The 20,423-nt window shown below is 41.0% G+C and overlaps 1 protein-coding gene and 1 long non-coding RNA gene across 4 annotated transcripts; one reads left to right on the top strand and one right to left on the bottom strand.

The window, feature by feature from the left end:
• Positions 1–7,623: 7,623 nt before the first annotated feature.
• Positions 7,624–16,452, top strand: LOC113025089 (uncharacterized). Of its 3 annotated transcripts, none has more exons than XR_003272761.1 (3): positions 7,624–8,791; positions 9,230–9,278; positions 16,164–16,452. It is a non-coding gene; the product is annotated as an uncharacterized LOC113025089 (long non-coding RNA). The 3 variants fall into 3 exon arrangements; XR_003272760.1 differs by lacking the exon at positions 16,164–16,452 and adding an exon at positions 10,746–11,869; XR_003272759.1 differs by lacking the exon at positions 16,164–16,452 and adding an exon at positions 10,010–10,485.
• On the bottom strand, positions 12,224–14,161 carry foxl1 (forkhead box L1). The gene has a single exon (XM_026172491.1). It carries the CDS (start codon positions 13,904–13,906, stop codon positions 12,734–12,736), a length of 1,173 nt encoding a protein of 390 aa, XP_026028276.1. The 5' UTR covers positions 13,907–14,161; the 3' UTR covers positions 12,224–12,733.
• Positions 16,453–20,423: the final 3,971 nt, after the last annotated feature.

Here is a 20,423-nt window from a genome sequence, read left to right as displayed (position 1 = left end):
GAAATGTGACCAAAGTTCTCACTCTGGTTGTACGGAGTAGGCCCTAACAAGAGGCCAGATACCCCAAACTCTGAAAGGACCTCCCAGAGGGAAACCTGAGGGACTCTCCGAGTCCACAGGCTACATGGAGGCTCTGGCAGATAAGCATACAATTAAAATTTTCTATTTGTTTTGGTTACAACTTCACCAAAAATGGTGCTGCTGTGTTTTTCCCTTTTCTGGAACAGTGTGATTTTAATATTTTAGTCATAAATTTACATCACAGCCATTTTCATTGCATTTATTACTAAGTGCTTTTGAATTGCTCGAGGTAATTAGACCCACTGAGACTAAGTCATTTAAGTTAATTACTCCACCATGCAGAGCCGCCCCAACCTCCTCAAATACATGTAGATGTATAACTTCCATGCAGACTGGTGACAGTTTAAGGAGAATGGCAACAGAAAGTGTTTTAGGGAGGCAGTGGTTCCAAAAGGTTCGGTAGGCAAGGGCAAAAAAATAGAAAACACAAACTATAGAGTCTCTCTCTGTGTGTCAACACAAACTGAAGATTTATTGCAGAGCTGTTGTTGCACTGAACAATTTTCTCCATATGAGGGTACATGTGTGTTTGTGTCCGTGCTGTAAACAGCATCAGTCCTGTTCTGGAGGACGTAATGATGTATCGAGCCCTGTGCCAGGAAACCTAACTTGATTAGCAGCTAATGTGGCCAGAACCGAGCCCATCAATCTTCATCACGGCCCCGCCCTCCCCACGGTGCTGAGTGTGTATTTGGACAAGTGTAGCCGGTTTATGTAGAGAGTGAAAAAATATAATAAACACTTGGATTAAAAGGCCTTTTGAACTGGCGAGCCCCAAACCGTGTGATTTAGCACCGAGCTGGGACTTGATTGCACATGAAACAGAGATGATGACACTTCCCAGAGTTTCAGCCGTATTTCTCTTGGTGCGACTACAGAGGCTTGTCAGCTCGGTCTAAAAATGAAGCATCGTGACAATATTTAAAATTAGCTTAAAATGCTCCGAGTTAATCCACATTTATCCCCCAAAGTAGCACAGAGACTCCGGCACACTGACTGTTAAAATCACTGCAAGGTGACAGAAACATGGTAACAAGGATTTTAATGATTACTAAAAATCATAACGTGGAATGTAAACAGCAGTGCTCGGCTTGGTTTAAGCTGCTTTCACACGTGCGCTCCAGCCGGGATGATGGCAGAAGCAAGACTTTCAGAAAATGTTTTAAACCCTTGTTTTTTAAGGAAATATATTTTAAACAGTTTTATGTTGCAGTGCCCAATCGAAGTTACTTCAGACAAGACTAAAAATATCCACACCAGCATATATCACATCCCCTTCACTGCATTAGGTGTTGTATCATGGACTGTGGTTCCCTCTTTGGGTTTTAAACTTCTTATTCTTGATGTTGTTCTCTATTATTATTGAAATGTACTTGACTGGTGTACATTCAGTTCATAAGAAGCACATTTTCCTTAATAATTAGTTATTTGTATAAATAAACCTCTAATTTAATTTATTTCAGCTGCATTTTACTCGAAATTATTGCTTCATGTTTACTGAAGGTGAAAAATTGCTTCTTTCAGTGCAGACCTGATTACTGCCAGACCCACTGAATCAATAAATCACTTAAATAGAACCTGTTTTGACAAAGTGAAGCACGCTAAAAGATCTCAAAAGGCAACACATCACGCCACGATCAAAAGAACCAGCTGAGAAACAAAGTCGGTGACATCTATCAATCTGGAAAGAGCTACAAAGCCATTTCTAAATCTTTGGGACTCCAGAGAACCACAGCGAGAGCAGTTATCCACACAATGGTGGAAACTTGGAACACTGCTGAATCTTCCCAGGAGCGACCGGCCTTCCAAAATTACTTCAATAGCGCATTGACGACTCATGCAAGGGGTCAGAAAGGAACCCAGAACAACATTTAAAGACCTGCAGGCCTCACTTGGTTCAGTTAAGGTCAGAGGTCATGATTCAACAACAAGAAAGAGGCTGGGAAAAATGGCCTGCACGGGAGAGTTCAAGGAGGAAACCACTCTGCAGTGGTTAGCCTGAGACTTCTGGGAATATATTCTGTGGACTGACGAGACAAACAGTGAGCTTTCTGCAAGGTTTGAGTCCTGTTACACCAAACTAACAGCATTTCCTAAAAAGATCATCACAGCAGCAGTCAGGCAGGACGACTCGCTGTAACTGATGGAAACATGATGTGAAGTTGGACCCTTTACACACGTACCAGACACGGACGTGGTGACAGCACTTATTCATTTTGACATTCGGTTTTACTGGTTTTACAGTGGGACACAGACACTCCCGCTTCGCTGTCACGTCCGCGCTCCTTCCCTCCGACTGTCACTGTGAACATATAAAGAGTCACAATCACATCCCAGCACACCTGTTCACCCCGCCCCTGCGCCTCCCCAGGAGCTCGCTGCGTCACCCCTCCTCTGCCAGAGACCACACCCACGCCACAAATGAATTCTGGAGGATGTCCGCCCATCAAGTGCACTTGGCTTATGCACGAGGACAATGATCTGAAACTCAAAGTGTGGACTTAAATCAAGTTGAGATGCTTTGGCGTGACCTTAAACAGTCGTTCATGCTGGGGAAAACCCAAAACACTTCTGCAAAGACTCATTACCAGCTATCAGAAACACTTGACTGCAGTTCTCAGTGCCAACGGTGGTGCAACCTGTTATAAGGAGCAGTTACTTTTTCACACAGTGCAGGGGGATTCAGTTGTGTTTTTTCTTAATAAGGGAAAATAAATGGAATTTATTCAGGTTATCATTGTCTAACATTAGATTATAATTTGTTTGATGACCTGAGAGTATGACAAATACTAAACAATCAGGAAGGAGGCATACACAAATCATACATTAAAGCTTATGAGAAATCGTTATTCTATATATACACACTGTGATGGACCGAGCAGTGAAGGAAACTTAGGCACAGGCTAAAGTCCAAAACAATGATTTTTTATTTAACCCAAAAAACATAATTGGTTAACTCATGCAAAAAGAATCAAAATCTTGGGCCCATAAAAGAGGTCAAAACAACAAAACTCTACTCAAAGTTGACAACACAACTGATAACTCACACAAACTGACCTAACTTAATGAAGGGGAAACTTAAATAGTGGCTGATCAGCCCACAAAAACAGGAAAAGGGGTAAAACACACAAAACCTAACTAAACCAAACATAATGAACTCCAATTCCCCCCCATGGTCCTGAGTTATGGCGTGAACCAATTTGTAGTCTTCCTTTAAAGCTCGCTCTGCCCCTTTACCACCTCTTGGCTCCTTAATCAAGGGACTGGAACGGCTGCAACTAAGGTAACTCAGAAAACAAAAGATTAATCATACATAACAGTGTAAACTAAAATGTGCGCACTTATTTTAGAATGCAGCGTTATGTGGATATGTGAATTAACTAAACCAAAACCAGTTATTTATTGTCCTGTAAATAAATTCCTATATTTAAAGAAAGAAATGTGAATGCAATGTTACTTATAAGCCTCTACACTAACATGGTGGGTATTACCACTGTGTGTCTGTAAGTGCAGCCATCACACACACATACAAACATTGTAGCATAGTTCACTTCAGTTGAGTGTTGGTCAAGTTACTTGAAAAAAGTAATTAGTTACTAAAAACTGATTACTTCTCCCAAAAAAGTAATTTATTGATTACTTATTTTCAAAAGTAATTAGTTACTTAGTTACTTTTTAAAAACATGATACACAACCTGAATACGTAATAAAGCAACAGACCTTTCAGACCAATTCTACTTTTTCTGCATAATCAATCATTTAAAATGTAATCAAATGGAAAAGTCTCTTTTTAAAACTTGTTCTATTAGTTTTAATCTTTTAACTTTATGCATCAAGCAAAAATTAAATTATATGCACCAGTCTTTGACTGGAAGAAATTGTTTAACATTTCAACCTATTTCCTGCAGATTCCAGCACATAAAATAAAACAATGGTTTGTGTTTACACTCACTCTTTCAAATAGATGCGAGTAAAATGAATAAAATCAAAGACTCAGCAGCACTGAGTCCTGTCGCTCTTAAATCTATTGTCACCTGTTTAGCAGGAGTGGGACGGGTGGAGGTTTGCCCGGTGCAGCAGCCGTCATGTCAGTGGGGGGATCCGGGGGTTTCTCTGTGAATGTCACATTCCCGTGTTTGCTCAGATTTGAAGTTTAATTTTTCGCTGTAGAAAGAAGTTTTCTTCCCACGCAGTGAACAGCAGACGCTAATGTTTTTGTCACTTTTTACGGAATCAAACTCAAAGTAATGTCAGTACTTCCACGCTGTAAACGCTGCATGGTCGTACTCTGTCCTGCACTCCATATTATCCACTGGTGTTCTGCACGTTGTCATGAGACACTCTCACAAACAAAATCATGACGGTAACGCAGCGTGCTTACGGGAAAGTAGCAGTAATCTAATTACTTTTTTTGCAATAGTGATCCCTTACATTACTTGTTAGTTGAAAAAGTAATCAGATTACAGTAAGCCGATCCTTGTAACTACACAGCACTTTAGCTGTTACTTGTAACTAGGGCTGCCACGATTAGTCGACTAGTCACAATTATGTCGACTATCAAAATCGTCGACGACTGATTTAATAGTCGACGCGTCGTTTGAAGCTTTGTAAGATCCTGAAAAACGCAGGAATAAGTAGCAGGATTTAAGAGTGTAATAACGGACTGAAACAGAAGATGGCAGCACTGCATGTACAAGGATACCAGCTGCCGTTAAACCCCGAAGAAGAAGAAGCAGCGTCCCAGAATTCATAGCGCAGCTTCCAACAATGGTGGCAGCTAGTTAGTTTTAATATTGCTCTTATTATTCTTTCTGCGTCACAAAATAAACATTTAACATATTTTCAGGCGAGAATGTAGCTGTGTAAACCTCAAATATCTGCTCAGTTTATCAGGACACCGCATATTTTCAAAAGCGCTCCGACGTTTTCGGAGACGTCTGTTACCCACTAGCTCGATAGCTAGCCGGGGGCTAGGCTCACTAGAGCCGTGAGAACACCGGACTCCCGGCAAATCGTTTTCAAACCCACCGCCGTCTTTCGCTACTCAGGTTAAACATGACATATGAGTCACTTAGATAACTTAAAATGTTATTGTTTGGCTTTTTTTAGTATTTTATTTGTTCCTGAGTAAATCGGTTTGGCTGAGATTAAAGTTATAGTTTTTACACAGCTGAATAAACGTCAAGCAGACAGCTGATTATCAGAAGTGTGAGATGCTGGAGAATTTACTCCGGTGTCCTGTTATATTTTAGATAGCAAGGAGTTTATTAAACTTCACCGAAACAATCTGCAAATTTCATTAAAATTTAATAAACTATCATCTTGTCTTTATTTTTAGTTAGCACAGACCTTAAAAGCTTAAAGCTGTAAGCTAATGATAGTTATATAAGAGCAGATGCTGCTGGTGCAATAAGCTGTACGTTTTACCTCCAATGGATGATGATCTGATTAGTCGACTAATCACAAAAATAATCAGTGACTAGTTGACTATCAAAATAATCGTTTGTGGCAGCCCTACTTGTAACGCGTTACTGCCCATCTCTGCCTGTGATTAAGTTGAACTTTTGCTGGCACTGAAACCTCAGTGTTCACACACATTTGCCTCCATCCTGGATAACTCCTGCGCACATGTCAGTGTAAAGGTAATATCTGAAAATGAAACTTTGCCATGATGTTGGTAACAAACGTAATAAAAACTGTTCTTTTCAAGCAGCTGGTGCACACAAAGGTTACAGAGTTTCTCCATCACTGTGCATGTGCATTTCGAGATTCATTTACGCGCTAATTAAAGATGAATTTCTTTATATTTTACTATATGGTAGTAATATTAGTAAAACGCATGACACCGACAGATCTAAATATTGTTAGGCTGTGGAGGTTTGTGTGAACAGAGTGGTCTGTATTATTATTTGGGTCCAACCCTGCTTTGGTGCTTTGATCAGCTCTAATCCCCGTCATATTAAACACATTCACATATGGAGAGCATGCTTGTAGGGTTACCATGATATGCAACACAGAACTGTGGAACAACACAGAAATGTTCCGTGTAAGTTAGCAGATACACACTTCAGAAAAAGCACTGCAGCCTGAAACTCCAGAGAAATATGTATTCTTTTATTTGATTGAGACACCTTTGCACCACATTGATTTAATTAAAGATTTATTGAACTAGATTATTTGCCGCAATAACAACTGAGTTATGCAGTTTGGCTAAAGTCCTGTGTAGTTAGTGCCGTGTGAATCACAGTGATTACAACTCAGCCGGAGGAGGGAGGAAGAACATGTGAACCAAAAGTCAGGTCAACGGTTTTATAGTTGAGAAACATTAGACATGAGGCCAAGGCGAGCCAATAGAAAACAAAGAAGCATTTCATAATTTAATGAGAACCCTATTACAAAAATATGTTTAACACTGGAGAGCAAAGTTGCTGTTGACACATTTTACTGTGAGGCTAAAGCAAATGTTAACTTGTTGGTGGAGGAAAGGTTAGATTGCTTCTTCCAAGTAACAAGTTTGAGATGAAACAAGCACAGTAAACTCTGCATGCCCATTTGAAAGAGAACTCGCTCAGGCAATAAAATCATTTCTGTTCAGTTTTCAGCATTTGTAAATTTTGCACTCACTTTCCTTGGACTTCTTCGTGGGCCGACCTGAAACCCTTTCATATAAATATGAGTCCATTTTGCTGCTCTGTCCTGTACGATGGATTATTAAACAGAACAGTGATTCAACCTGATGAAAGCTTCTACATTTAATGTTCTAAACACACCAACGGTCTGGTGGGTGTTTCTGCTCTGTCAGACAGGAAGTGATGCCTTCTCTTCTGCTTTGTTTGGATTCAATAAAAGGAAAAAATCAGTCCTGACCAAGGAAACATGCATTACCTTTATGGCTGGTAGAAAGAAAAAGAGTGAAGGAAGAGGACAGATTAAAGAGATTTTGACAATAAGAATAGAAATGTGAAGAACAATGTGTGACATGACAACAATCGAAAATGATTTAAGGGTTAGACTGTTTTTATTTCTTAGAATACACAGAGACAAAAAAAAACAGAAAAGGAAAAACAACCTCAGAAACAAAAAGGACTTAAAATGACACAAAACAACAAAGATGTGAAAACAACCACAGACACAGTGATCACAAAATGTCCACAAAGAGACAAAAAAAATGCAAAACCACTTGAAACTGATGTAAAACAAACGCAAAGACAAAGACAGGGACCTGAAAAAGACACAAAAAAGTCAGACATCAAACAACCACACACTGACCAAAGTTAGCTGCCAAATAAAGACATGCAGAAGGATGAAATAATGTGATAAGAAGTTAAAATAAGTGAAACAATTACAAAAAAAGACGAGTACAAACATAAGCTCAAAAAGCAAATGCAAAACAGATGAGCAAAAGAAAACTACCAGATTTAGTCTCAGAATGACCCACACACCAAAATGAGACAAAAATTGACCAAAAAAAGACAAAAAAGGACGTCATAGACAAACAAAAAGACCACAATGATGTACAAAACACATAAAAAGCCATAAAGAAACACAAAACTAGACACAGAAGATACACAAAAACAAACACAACGGTATGCAAAATGAGGCAAGATGCATTTATGGAAACAGAGCCGCAAACCACATGGTGGGATGATTAGTGGGGTTTTGTGGGGTTTTTCCGTCTGCGCTGCTCTTCTGGACGGAGTCACGAATCCAGTCACGATTTTAGTCAATCTAAAGACGATGTCACTTTGACTGAAGGATGACATAAAGGACAATGACGAGCTCCATTCAAAAGAAATGTGTCACATAGTTGCTCTGATGAGCAAATCCTGCATAGTCCACAATCCTAAAGCCTCTCACAGGAAGGGACTGGAAGCCACCTCCAGGTCCCTGCTGCAGAGTTCAGCCCGGTGCCAATGCTGGCTCCGTGCATGTTAAAGATCTGTGACCACGGCCCATCAGCAAAGTTTGTTTTCTCGCATAATAAATAGAAGCGACAGGATTTCCCTTTTGTCTGAGTTGCTTTCTCAGGAGGATCTCTTACTGTTCAAACACTCACAGACACCATCAGATAACCAACATTTATTAATCTGCTTTGTTTTCAGAAGACTTTGGAAATCGCTGGAGGACGAGGAACCAGCGGAGCCAATTACGCTGGTTTATGTGTCGGTATGAAACGCACCCAGACCTCGGAGAGCCCGAGCGTCGAGTCCAGTCACTCCTCTTCTTTCCACTCCTCTCTCGCCATCTTTCCCTTCTGAGGTTTTCATCATGTTTTATTTACACGTCCGACCAAAAGAATCCTATACACAGGAAATGCTTGTGATTGTGAGTTCCTCTCCTCAAATGTGGGCAAGTTTATTTATTTCAAGCAAACATTCCTGATTTGCACAGCGCTAGCCTCAAACAGTGCAGCTTTTTCAGCGGAGTGTGAGTCTGAGCGGCGGGCCTATATTTAGACATGGCTGCTCTGTGTTTGTAATGATGCTGTCAGCACAGCGCTCTGATTTCCTGCAGGTGTCATTCTACAACAAGTCGCTCACAGACCCTCGTTTGGGACTTTCAGCACCATCAGACCTTAAAAGGCTTCTCATTAGCTATTTATGACTCCCGGTCCAGAGCAAACGCAGGGTTGTTATTCAGCTGTTAGCATTAGCGGTGAAACCAGGAAACACAAGCTGTGTCTGTACGTTAAACTCGTCACTTCTTCCAGGTAAGCTGAGCCCTGCTGAGAAGTAAATCCAGAAAATACGGCCTCTGTCACCGCCGTGACGTTCCTTGCACCCACGCCACGCGCAGCTGTTGTAGGTAGAAGTTATCAGCTAATGCTAGCAAGCTTGGTTATCAAGCTACGATCATAAACTGTTTGGGGGCAACACGCGGACACAAATACCTGCACCTCACAGCAAGTCATTTTATTTGTCAGATAATTCAGTAAAATGGTCCAAAAGGCTCCGGCAGCACAAACACCTTCAGGACATTCAGTTCAGTGACTCGATGTAGTTTTTAATCCAGGCTGTAAATGTCTTTATTTCTGCTGTAAACATGAACATGTTACACGGGAGTTGCCTCATTTTTGAGGAGACGGCCTCAAGTGGACATTCGAGGAACTGCAGTCTTTGGCACTTACATGACCTTGTTGCTCCTGCAGGTATGAAGCCAGTGACTACGGTCAGTGCACAGTGAAGAAGACTTATGAGGTGATATTTCACAATAATTCTAACCTTATTTTAAATCTTAGATGTTTGCACGTGAGGTGTTTTATTTTTTAAAGGCGGGAATGCTAAATACACTTTGTTTCAGTCTAACATGGATAAAATCAGGCTGCAAGGATGAGAGATACTTGTGAGAAGTTTGAAATACAAGAAGTCTCTTTGTCTCCATAATTTAAAACGCTTCAGCAATAAATGACACTTTTGTTTCAAAAGCTGTAAATTTTCAAGTGAATAGCAACCTTATAAAAACGAGTGCGTCAGCCACACGTCACCCAGCAGACAGGAAGCAGGACAAATGCTGCGTCCAGCTTAGTCACTGTCGTACCACCTCTGAGTGCGCTACGGACTGAAGCGTTTAGAAAATCAAGCAGGTTGCATTTTAATAACCGATTGCAATCATGGCAGAAATGTGTTCGTTTCCAAACACTTTCCAGGATGTGTTATATTAGAACCCCCCCCCCCCCCCCCCCAACCACACACACACACGAAAACGCCCTTCATTTTCTGTCATTAAAAAAAAAATACAGATCAAAGTTATTATGTTACAAATTGCAGGATTGCAAAGGACTGATGTCCTTATTATCTCCACAGAGGGGTGGAGATAACAGGGCTGATTCTTCTTCTATAAGTTTACTCAAAAAGTTCTTGATGCATTTGAACATCTGAAGCTGCTTTTGGAGAAATGTAGAAGTGATTAACTTTTGTTGTTGATCCAGATCCAGATTTAATTATTTTTGGAAGAATTCCTCCATTGAGAGAGCGCTCAAAATTTCTTGAATTGAAAGAAGAGAAAGTGGAAGAAATCATTTTGATATTCCTGAGGAAACAGTCACACTCCAGCCCGGATCTGTCTGGATGCAAGGAGGGAATTTACAGCCTGATGCAGACTGCTCCAGCTTGTGTATTAATGGAGCAAACAGACATAAGATAGATTGCAACAAATGATGATAATTGTTTTGTATAAATATAGAATTAAATAAACATGAGGCTGTGTGTTACATAATTCTATATGAACACATGAGCATGAATAAAATAGCTGGAGTGTGTTGAGCTGTTAGTTATGTGAATGCTTCAGCGTGTCATTGCGTTTACCTGCATGGAATCACAGCTGCTGGTTTGGAGAGGAGTCATAAGTATTTTACACTTTTATGATTTAGTATTAATATTTCAGCTTTATGGTGAGAATTTGTTTTGTTCATTTGCCTTTCGTGCTGTTTGAAGTTTTAGCTTTAACTCTTAATGTAATAATATAAATGAGAAAAAGGTACCAGAATTAAAAAATACAAAAAGTTTAAACATGAGAAAATTATTATATAGGATTATTACTGTTTTTGTTGTTTGGTTCCTTTGAGATTTAGATTTTTTTATTATTATTTACTGTGATTTTTACAAACTCATTCTTGATGTGGAAACAGTTGAACCAAAAAACGTGTTTCTAAATGTTGTTTGCAGGTGACCTCAGACATGGTTAAAGGCCCAAGGAAAGCTGATAAATGGACGTTGAGTTTAGGTCATGGTCAGCGCTGCAAACAATAAAAACATGCCGTTTCTTTTTGTAGTCCTAGATTTGGTGAATTTGACAGCTGCAGCTGAAACTCTGGATTATGTGAACTTCAGTAAAACAAAGATTTTCCCCATTTTCACTGACGGATGGTTCCTGGTTTTCTGGGTGTTGATTAAAACACACTTTGAAACACAAACTTAAACAAATAAGCTCAGCAGAAAATAAAGCACTTAAGGTCTATGTATTTAACCTAAACTGTGCTAATATATCATCATCATTAGGCTGAAATGATAAGTAAACTGTGGACTTTTGGGGGCACCTGCGGGACCTGGTGTTGCCACCTTGCACAGGGTGTACCATATGACTGATTGCACTGATTTAAGCAGGTATTTAGGAGAACACCTTCACACACAGATCTGTGTGGCTGTGCCAAATATATCCACACGTACAGTATGTATAAATACTGGTAAATTACTTTAAGCTTCACCTTCACAAGGTCACCATCCAGCCTGGACTGCTCTATAATCAAACCCTTTGTGGGCAAAAGCTGAAACCGCTGGTTCCAAACCTAAAATGATCTAAATGCTTCAGACTCTGGATGAATGCTGGATGTGGAAGAAACTATATGGATGTGTCTCTTACTGATCATAATCATGATCTACAATTGTTTTCTGTGCTCGGCACTGTTCATATGAATGCTTCCTCCTCCACCTGGAAGCCTTTTGATTCCTTTTATCACATCGCACTGCATTTCATTGCGGTCGATAATCTTTTCTCACCGTATGAAATGCAAAGGTGGGCCGGTCCTCCTCAACAAATACCAGGGAGCAGCACAGCATGATGTTTATTTATAAAGCTGCCCTCCAAAAACTGCCCGGCTGCCTCTGCTCTCTCATTCCACTGAAATAAAGCACCATCACCGCACATTCTTACTGCCGCTCAACTTGGAAAAACATGATTTAAATACTTTGCTGTGTTCACAAATATGAAGTTACATTCTCTGATTTCCCCAGAACATTTTCATGTTTTTTTATTAATTGAATTTTTATGAATTCTGTAAATGCACAATGTATCTCTCTGTTCTCAAACGGTACATGTTTTTGATTTCAATGAAACTTTGTTATAATTTTTTAGATAAGCATCAACTTTTAATAATGGAATGTCTGTCTGTCCTTAAACTACAAGGCAGTGTCCAGTTTTTCAGTTCTGTTGCTGCTGATGTTTCCGTTGGTGAAAGCCCTGATATGGGTTTTATTTCATTTTTTAAACTCATAAACGTTAATGAAAATGAACAAAACCAAACACGTCGTCTCATTTTTCTTAAAACAACGGGGGGGGAAACAAAGGTGCAGTTTTCCAGCAGTGTTTCTATTTATTCTTTCGTACCACAATTTAAAATAAATCACGTCAACATTTTTGGCTAAATTTTATTTTGCAGTAAAATAAATGTTCAAATCCAGAGCAGAGTGGAAAATAATAATAGGTTTTGGTTACATCATTACTGAGTACTAAACTTCATATTGTACGGCATCTTCAGGCCCAGTCACGACAATTAAAATTCTTTTTTAAATTACGCACTGTTCTTGCTTTATGGGGTTTCACCATCATGAGTAAAGTGTAGCATATGAGAATATCCGTAAATATTTACATGGCAGGGACGACATCCTTTTATTGTACTGAGCATTATGTTTTGTGCAGCCATAATTTCTGAGGAGCAACAGATTTGGGAGGAAAAAACTGAATATAATCACAAACCTGAAAATGACGCATGCGTAAAGATGAAGATAAAAGTCTTCTTGACGCTCTTTGTTCATTTTTGTCCGAACTTTAAAGTAGATGATGGCAGAGATCTTGTTTCGTGTCTCTGCGTGTAAAGCTAAACACAGACTTTACACTTTTACGCGTTTGGTGCGTAAAACGCACGAAAGTCTGCCGGTCATTTAAAATGCAGCACTTTGTCAGGGTAGGACAGCGACAAGTAAGAGCAGAAAGGGAATCCCATCTGATACAACTGATGCTGACGCGCGCCGAGGACCACGGACGCGCTGAAAGCCGGATTTTGGCCCTGTGCGCATGTCTCGGCCGGCAGGCCGAGGATGCTGCCTCGTATTTCGTCCTCGCTCTTCGCTAAAATACTGTCTATGCTGAAACCTTTGGATTTGTCCCTGCTCAGTGTGTTCCCCTTCGGCCTGTCTGGCGCAGGTACGGCCAAGTTTGTGTTTCCTGCGCAGCTGACGGTGCAGAGAGGACCTCTTTCTCTTTGGCTGAACGCAGACTTCCTCTCCTCTGATTTCGGGTCAAGGGTCTCGTCTGGGAGATGAGCGTCGTCCGTCCACAGCGCAGCGCGTTTCGGCGCGGAGCACGGCTCGGGCTGTGGGGCGTGAAGCTCCCTGCCGGCGGCCTGACTGCTGTGTTGGTTGGGGGGCACTTTAAGTCTCTGCGTGGAGGGGCTCTGCGGCTGTTCCGCGTGATTCAACTCGCCAAGAATATGTTTCCTGTCTGCGGGCGTCCTCGCCTCCTCCTCCTCATCCCTCGCGGGTGCTTCTGTTACCCTCGAGCCAGCTTGATGTTTCGGGGAGGTCTGAGGGTCCCTAGGTTGCCCGGGGGCCTTGGTGCGCTTGTGCCCGGTGGCCTTGGAGTCCAGAGCCTCCTGCTGACACTTCGCCTTCCTCTTCCTCCGGCGGTAGTTGCCGTTTTCAAACATATCCAGACACTTGGTGTCCAACGTCCAGTAGCTGCCTTTGCCCGGCCGGCCCTTCTCCCGGGGCACCTTGATGAAGCAGTCGTTCAGGGACAAGTTGTGACGGATCGAGTTCTGCCAGCCCTGTTTGTTGTCGTGATAGAAGGGGAATCGGTCCATGATGAACTGGTAGATGCCGCTGAGCGTGGCGCGCTGCTCCGGTGCGCTCTTGATGGCCATGGCGATGAGCGCGATGTAGCTGTAGGGCGGCTTCTGCGGGGGCTCCTGGCGGGCCGGCACGAAGCTCAGGGCGGTGGGCACGACCCCGCCGCTGTCGCCTCCGTACAGGTAGATCAGCGGGGGGGCGGACAGGCTCAAAGCCGAAGATGTCACACCGAGCGACGGCAGACGGCCGTGGTAGAGAGTCATGACGGCGGGAAAGCCGCAGTGTGTCCCGGGGAAAGTTGAGCCTGCTCCCGCAGCTCCACTCCTCCACTGACTGACTCTCCAGCCTCATGAGGGCCCCAGAAAAATGTTAATAATTGTTGTACGTTTGCTGTGTTATGTTGACTTTGCACTGGGAAATAAATTGTCCATCATAAACAGTCGGTGCTGCTCTTAGCCCACCCACATTAATTAAAATTTCATTGCGCTGAAACTCCCTCATGTCCCCCTCCTCTGCCCAACAACCAATGAGGTGCCGGGTTATTCCCTCATCTGTTTATAGAATTAGTCGCTTGATAAGTCTGCCCACCCAGGTTGAATCAAGCTGTGTTTATTTGGAAAAATTTCCGGGCACCCAATACATAAACGCACTGATGTGCTGTTTGAAATATCACGTCCACCCCTGACGCTCAGAGTTGCTCACACAGAGAGAACAAGCAAACATTGCCGAGTCCTTTCTGGGAGTTGCTGTGAGTTCACTCGAATGAAAACAAAGTGTATAAAAGGGAAAATAACTTAAACAATTTCTCTTCACTCGTGTCAGACTCTCGTTTTGCTTCCAGTCCAACACAAATGACGCAGAGGGAACATTTCTGCAGCAAACTTCATTTCAAAGAATATCTGAGCGCATAAATCAGGCATGGCTGACAGTATAATAATAATGATCAGCTTAACAGGAATATAAGTACTTCAGGCTGACAGCTGCTCTAAAACGATTGACTGGGTTTTGTAGGTGGTGGCGTTAAAAAAAACAATTATATGATTAGCTCAAAATTTGCAACTTATTGCGATCAGCTAATGTTGAGATTATTTTTATTAAAACATTTCTTGATACCAAGCAGTAAGGTACAAAGACAATATTATTTTTATTTTTTTATTGATTGAAAGATGACACAAGAACATGCGGGCATGCTTACACAAACAATGCATAAACCTAGGGACCTTAATATATTACAAGATTAACTTATTACACAAATATACAAATCGCATTTCCCAAAAAGAAAAGGAACAAAATATTTTAATTTGCCTTTGTAATGTGTTCAGTTTTCAGTCCACTGTCGATTCTTCCAGTTCATGTCTTGTATAAAACCAGGGGCGATTCTAGAACCAAACTTTTAGGGGGCTCAGCCCCGGTCATATTGTCATGCATGCAGTGCCTCGCAGTTAATATAAACAGCACATGATGATTGCAAATGTAGTCAGCTTTTTTCACATTTCAACGAATCGTGACAATGTTAACAAGCGTAATTACTTAGATCTGGGTCTAAAACTAATTCAGTATGAATAATCGCACATTTCAAAATTATACACCAGTTTTATCTCGTACCCTTTATTTACCAAACCTGAGGCAAAGGCTCAATCATGCTGACCAGAGCTTTCTAAAGTAAGTTAAAGCTGCTGTTGAACATTGACAGATCACATCCTCTGACTTACTCTCACCTGCACTTGGAGCTGTAAACGAACACTGAAGCTCAATTCGACCAAAATAGGAATAAAAATCGTTAACAAACTAAAATTATGAAGTACACCAGCTCCTTGGGTGGTAACTAGTGATGTGTCAGCAAACTAATGGCCCTAAAGAAACATTATAAGAGTTTGTGAAATGACCTCTTCATTTTCTTTCTGCCACAGCAACAAAAACCTCCCCCCAAAAAGTCGTATTTATTCCTGACAAACCTGCTGTTGAAGCAGCAGCACCTGTGTGTGAGTGCACTGTAACATCATTACAGCAGCAACACCGGACATTTAAACCTGTTTTTATTGGATCCTGTCTCCAGTAGACCAGCTGCCAAAATATAATATCAGAAGACATATAAGATACATTGTTATTATTGCTACTCCTTCTATTCTATTTTAATGGGTGGTATGATCAAATGTAGGGGTGCCTGAGTGTCCCAAAAAACATCTAAACTCACCTAAGGTAAAACTAAATTTAAAGCTCCGTGTTTGGTGAAGCCGCAAAACTCCAACGCTCGATAAAGTGTTAATAGCTACAGAAGTTAGCAAAACACGATAAACATCTGGCAGGCTAAAAGATGGGCGTGGCTTCGGGATCTGACGTTATAGAATGACCAGCAGGGGGCGACCCCCACCACCACCTCCAGTGCCAACCTCCCCACGTCAAGACTTTGTTATGTTAAATAATAATTTTAAATAAATGTGATGTTAAAAGATGATTTTGTTTTGTACCAATAAATAGTTGGTTTTGAAACATGTTAACATATTATGAATATATTTAAAGGTATTTGATCCATGTCAGGTCGCAGAAAAGCCGGTGCCGACCCCTGGAAAGATCAATGGTGCATCTCAGGGGCAACACAGAGACAGGCATCACACTCTGACATGATCCGACACTTGTTTGTCTTTCCTGAACAACTTTGCTTTTAAACTGAACTCCTTCCTGGGAGAATGGATCTTAATTTGCTTCTGCTAACAATCGTCAACTTTAATAGCAGGAAATGAACTCGGCATATCATTCTTTTCCGTCTCTGTGTTTTTGCCACATTTTCCAAGTAACTCATGTATTTAAGAACAGCATAATAAAACTGGAAATTCTGCTTTTCGTGTGCCACTCCAATATTTTTAGTGGCCCTCATATGGCCACCCCAATGAAAAAATTCCGGAGGCGCCCCCGATTCTGTTTCACATTTCTGATTATTTAAGTTCATCACTGTATTTTCAGCCTTATCATTAATATTCTTTTTTACATTCAGGTACATGTATTTCCTTTAAAATTCTAAATTCTGTAGCTAAGTGATAATTTTAACAAGTGAGTCTCTTTTTGACGTGAAGTAAAATGTAAATTTTGTAGTTCATCTTCTGGAAATTATCATTTCAACGTGTCAGACATCCGTCATCAGTTTAAGGAGGCCGGTGTAGGAGAACCACGGCTCGCTGTTCTCAGTCATTATGAGGTCTCCTTCACACCTTCCTCTGACCTCATAGGGTTTTCCATCAAGGAAACACTGATTAGGAAAAGGATGTGGGAAGATTTTTGTATCTTCTTTTCTTATTTCATTTATTTCTTTCTTTTGTTTTGTTTTGTTTTTGAGTATCTGACTATGACCCAAGACCCACGTGAAAGTCAGCCTTCAAAGTAAAACAGGAAGTAACCAAACGCTCACACTAAACATGAAGATAAGGGGAGGTGAACACAACGCTCAATGAAAATTTCAAATTATATAATAATGGATAAAGAGTGTATTAATTTAAAAAAATCTGAAGGGCTCAGAGAATTAAAATAGCAACGTATAATCATATAAAACAATTGTGTAAGTACTGAAATGTCTCCTACAGATGTGACCAAATCAACTCTCTGCTCTGTGGAAAAGTTCTGAATGAATATTTGTTTTCACATCGACTGCAGCTTCTTCAGGTTCTTTTCTGACCGTGTCCGTATGAAAGTGGAACAAAATGAAACCCGACTTTAATTGTCCTTGGAGAAGCTTCGTGGAGCCACTCGGGACTGTATTGCCTTACAAGGACAACATGGACAGTGTATTATTTGTAGATGTGAGCATGATGCTTTATATTATGTATTTTCCTGTTTATAGGTCAGAGGAGGATTATAACAACTTTACAAGTGCGCACAGCTGGCTCCTGCTTACATTAAGGCCTTGGAGCTTTCAGTGGATAAACTCAGAAGTTGGTCTTTTCTCTGTTTCTCTCTGAGCAGACGGTGATTCATTAGCAAATTAAACTAAACTAACATGAAAGTATGAGACGAGTGCGGGCCACGGCGAGCGGGATTCAGGATCTGACATTTTAGTGGAAATTCTGCAGGACGCATTTTGATATCTACAACTTTATGTTCGAGCAGCAGATGCACGAGCATGATGTTTTATTGACAGTGATGTCACCCAGTCGCCCAGCTGTTGAGAGTTCACAAAAACAGCACTGTGTGTCCAAAGATCAGGAGCATTGACTCCCCAAACTCAGTGTTGTAGGGTCGCTTTATTAGAAACAGATTATTAGACGTGAGGTGCCAGAGCGCTGACTTGTTTTTCCTTTCTGATTGCTTTCTGCTTTCTTTACGATCTTTTCCATGTCAGGATTGTCCATGACACAGTTTCAGCCAGTCTCCCAGAACTGGATTAAGCCTAGTCCCAGACCAAAAAGAGATTCCAGTGATGATCTCAGACTGAGATTAGCTTTAATCTGTATTTATTTGGGTTTTTGTAAAGATTTATTCTAGTGCATTTTATCCTTCATTGCTGGAGAGAACAAGGGGAACAACATGCAGGAAATGGCTTGTGTTGCTATGTAGTTGCATGTTCATCTTTGCTATAATATTGGGTGTCTTTGCAGACACTTTGTATCTGTTCGCAGCGGTTTTTCACCTGTAGGCTGATGAAACTGAAGGACGAGAACAGAAAAAAACTAGAATGAATCTGCAGGAAGTCAAAAAGCACCTTAACGACCACAAGATTTCAGAAAACACATCTTCAGTGGACAATTCCAAACCACAGGGAGAGCAAAGACGGTAGAAATGACAAAGACTGAGGAGAATGACGCAGATGAAATACTCTTCTCAGCAGAGGAGTGAAATAAGGAGTGGGTGAAGTCAGTCAGTCACTAATGAGGGAGGGGAAAAAAGAATGGAAGCAAAAGCACTGAAAGCCACATGAAGATCTAACCTTCAAATTAAAACAGGAAGCAAGATGCCAAGACCTCACAGACGAGGAGGCTCACGAGAGAAGAAACCATTCAGCAAAACAAAAGCTGTTGTTTTTACACATAAAAAAAAATCGAAAGCTTTTAAAACTTCAAAATGAGAAAACGAAGCAAAGCTAATACAGGAAGCACCCAGAGAGGAGGCGCTGTCTCTTGCAGTATTTGCTTTGAAGGCTAGCACGGTGGCACGGTGGTCAGCACTGCTGCACAGCAAGAAGGTCCTGAGTTCAATTCCACCATCAGGCCGGGGCTTTCTGTGTGGAGTTTGCATGTTCTCCCCGTGTTTGCGTGGGTTCCTCCCACTGTCCACAGACATGCAGTTTGTGGGGGTAGGTTAATTGATTAATCCAGATTGCCCATAGGTGGGAATGTGAATGGTTGTCTGTCTCTATATGTTAGCCCTGCAACAGACTGTCCAGGATGTAACCTGCCTCTCGCCCTATGACAGCTGGGATAGGCTCCAGCGACCCTGAAAAGGACAAGTGGATGGAAAAGTAAGTTTACATTTTTCTTTTTAAACGTACTTTAAGAAGTTGTACTTTGTAGAGAGGGGGAGGAGAGGTCAGAGTTCAGATGTTACATAATATTTGGGCTTTTTGCCCATTGTTGACCAATAAATCATTAAGTTGACCTTGAAGACCTCAGTGGAGTTAAGCCACATTTTAAAGCACAGGTAGTGAACTCCAGTCCCCAAGAGCCGAAACTTTTAAATGTCTCCCTGCAACAACACACCTGGATAAAATTAGTAGGTCATTAGTAAGACCTGACTGCATGCTGAGGTGGCAGTTCAGCCATTTGATTCATGTTACAGCAGCTCATGAATGAATGAATATGATGCAATAAAAGTACTTTTAGAAGTGCATTTTTCCAAAAACTTACATTTATGTAAATTTACTTGAGCAAGGTTAGGGGTTGCCACCTCAGCATGCAGCCCAGTCTTGCTAATGACCTCCTAATTTTATTCAGGTGTGTTGCTGCAGGGAGACATTTAAAAGTGTCAGGACATCGGCCCTCGACGACTGGAGTTTGACATCTGTGTTTTAAAGGATTGTTAACACGCCCCCATTCTAAAAGGTCATTCGTTCAAAACACAATGACGCAAACACAAATGCTACCAAATACATAACCTCCTCGGTGGAGCTAATAAATACCAGGATGTGTTGTGTGTCTTTTCTAGTTACTTTGCATCTATTTGCAGTGTTGCATTTGTGTCATTTTCCTCACTTTAGACATTTTTGTGTTTTTGAAAAGAAAACGTGACCATTCTTTACACAGTGGTTATACAGAAACTGCTGTTAATCTTCCTTTTGTTCTTTCTTTCTTTCACAAATTGCTGTAAACCAAAATAAATTGTTTCTTTTCTCACCTCTTATTTGCTTATACGAGCAAAATGAGCTTTTTATGTCGTCTTCAGATAATTAAAAACAATCTAGAACACTCAGTAAAGTTTAAAAAAAGGTGTTGATAAAATGCAGTTTACTGAATGGTTGTGTGCATAGCCCTCTCACAGTTACAGCCTCTGGTTGTTTGTAGACACCAGGGGGAGACAGTTATCTCTTTTTCATCATTTCAGTCTCTTGGGGGTCACATTGCACCTTTTTCTGATCATTTTTACTCTGTTTACACTCATTGGTGCATCAGCTTCTGTTAATATTTCTCCTCACTTTGGTCATTTTGAGGCTTTTTGTGCACATCTCTTTTCAGTTTTCTCTGTACCAGGGCTCCTTGACTTCTTGTGCCTCTGGGTCTGTATCCTGTTCAGTCATCCTTTCCTCTGTTGAAACATCCCATCATCTGATTTATTTGGCACCTGTTAAAATGAACAAAA

Source organism: Astatotilapia calliptera, chromosome 7 (assembly GCF_900246225.1).
Source record: "Astatotilapia calliptera chromosome 7, fAstCal1.2, whole genome shotgun sequence".
In the NCBI taxonomy this organism is placed as follows: domain Eukaryota; kingdom Metazoa; phylum Chordata; class Actinopteri; order Cichliformes; family Cichlidae; genus Astatotilapia; species Astatotilapia calliptera.
Note: the sequence above shows the minus strand (reverse complement) of the source record. Positions and strands in the feature narration are given on the sequence as shown.

Excerpts from the sequence above, each read along its gene's own strand:
- foxl1 (XM_026172491.1), bottom strand. The coding sequence starts at position 13,906 with ATGACTCTCTACCACGGCCGTCTGCCGTCGCTCGGTGTGACATCTTCG.